This window comes from Phaethon lepturus, unplaced genomic scaffold (assembly GCF_000687285.1).
Source record: "Phaethon lepturus isolate BGI_N335 unplaced genomic scaffold, ASM68728v1 scaffold29782, whole genome shotgun sequence".
Classification (NCBI taxonomy): Eukaryota; Metazoa; Chordata; class Aves; order Phaethontiformes; family Phaethontidae; genus Phaethon; species Phaethon lepturus.
Genome location: NW_010526043.1, coordinates 3,215 through 4,855, shown reverse-complemented (window position 1 = coordinate 4,855; position 1,641 = coordinate 3,215). Strand labels below are relative to the sequence as shown.

Below are 1,641 nucleotides of genomic sequence, written 5' to 3'. Positions count from 1 at the left end.
GATGAAGCTATCAGGAAAATGGGAAGAGGCAGCCCTGACGCACTGCTTTTTCTTTTCCACCTCTGTTTTTTCGTAGATATACTGTAACAGTCAGCTAGAAAAACAGCTTGCTTCTGTCTCAGGTGTAAGACAAAATTGAGGTATTGAGAGATTAAGCATACGTGGCACAGTTGCTTAGGATCAAAGGAGACAAAGTGGCTAAAAGTGGACAGATGACAGTTGATTTGCGCTCTTAAAATGATTTCACAGAGGATCTCAACTATGTCTGAATTGCCAGGGGCTAGATACCTCTATGCTGATTATAAATGAAAATATACTAAGTGGTCCTGTGCAGGAAAGATTCTTGCAACAGTTACCCAGTACATGATTTGGCAATAAATGAAGGAAATTTGGGGGTATTATATAAAGAAGCCTTATAAAACTAAAGGAAGGTGAAAAAAGAGACTAGGCAGACTATTGAAGTTATAATACATGTGCAGCATGAATCTGTCTTCGTCCTATGTGTTCATTGAGACTATGTTGTTTTTAAGATCTTCCAATATTCTCAAAATCAGCCCATGTCAAATAAAGTGGGTAGAGCCTTGCCAGCAGCAGACAATTTAATCAATTAAATTGTCACTTAAGAGCAACCAGGGAATACTGCAGCAGTGAAAGATTATGGAAAGCTACAACCCACAGAGAGCTAGTTATTATGAGAATGAAATCTAGAAGACAGGTAACTCCATATCTCATTATCATTGTTCTGTTTTTAATTTGCAGCGTGAATGCATATCCATCCATGTTGGTCAGGCTGGTGTTCAGATTGGCAATGCATGTTGGGAATTATATTGTCTTGAACATGGGATCCAGCCTGATGGTCAAATGCCAAGTGATAAAACTATCGGAGGTGGAGATGATTCATTTAACACTTTCTTCAGTGAGACAGGAGCTGGTAAACATGTTCCCAGAGCAGTGTTTGTGGACCTAGAGCCAACTGTCGTTGGTATGTACCCAACATTAAAGATCTTCAGTGTAAAAGTGAAAATCCCCTATGGATTCCCTATGGTCTTTTTTGATCAGAATACTATAGATTTTAAAAGATGTGTATCTGGATGCTGTTTTGACATTTGAGGTTATTGTTATTGAAAGAAATAATGGTCTACAGGTAACAACATTTGGAAGACGATAGAACTTTTTTACAGTCTGGATAATCTTTCTAGACTGCTGCACTGCATTCAGAGTTTTGTTTAACTGCTATCTGGAATTTTGTCTGTACCTGTAATGTAGTTTTCTGAGTGACCTCTGTGTTCTCAGGTACAAATACGGCTTTGTGAGTGCCTGATGTTTTTCCCCAAACATAGGGGCTGAAGTTGTGCCAACTTTTTAGGCTAGTCATACAAGCTGCGTATAGTCAGGGATGCTGTCTACACTCTTCTGACACATGCACTTAGTTTGTAGTCAGTATACAGGACACACACAACTGAAGAGATCAAATTTGTGTTCTGGTATTTTGTTTCTTTCTAGATGAAGTACGTACAGGCACATACAGGCAGTTATTCCATCCTGAGCAGCTCATTACTGGGAAAGAAGATGCAGCCAATAATTACGCTAGAGGCCATTACACCATTGGAAAAGAGATTGTTGATCTAGTGCTAGACCGCA

The 1,641-nt window shown here is 39.2% G+C and overlaps 1 protein-coding gene across 2 annotated transcripts in view; it reads left to right on the top strand.

Annotated features, from left to right (window-relative positions):
* The first annotated feature begins 747 nt into the window (after nt 1-747).
* LOC104617597 (tubulin alpha-3 chain) overlaps nt 748-1,641 on the top strand; it is a 3,241-nt gene continuing 2,347 nt past the window's right edge. Inside the window, exons 1-2 of one of the 2 annotated variants that reach the window (XM_010282956.1) lie at nt 748-982; nt 1,504-1,641. The exon at nt 1,504-1,641 is cut by the window's right edge and continues 9 nt beyond it. In XM_010282956.1, the coding sequence (XP_010281258.1) occupies nt 862-982; nt 1,504-1,641 (259 nt within the window). In that variant the 5' untranslated portion in view covers nt 748-861. The remainder of the gene's footprint in view (nt 983-1,503) is intronic. The other variant, XM_010282955.1, reaches the window with a different exon arrangement.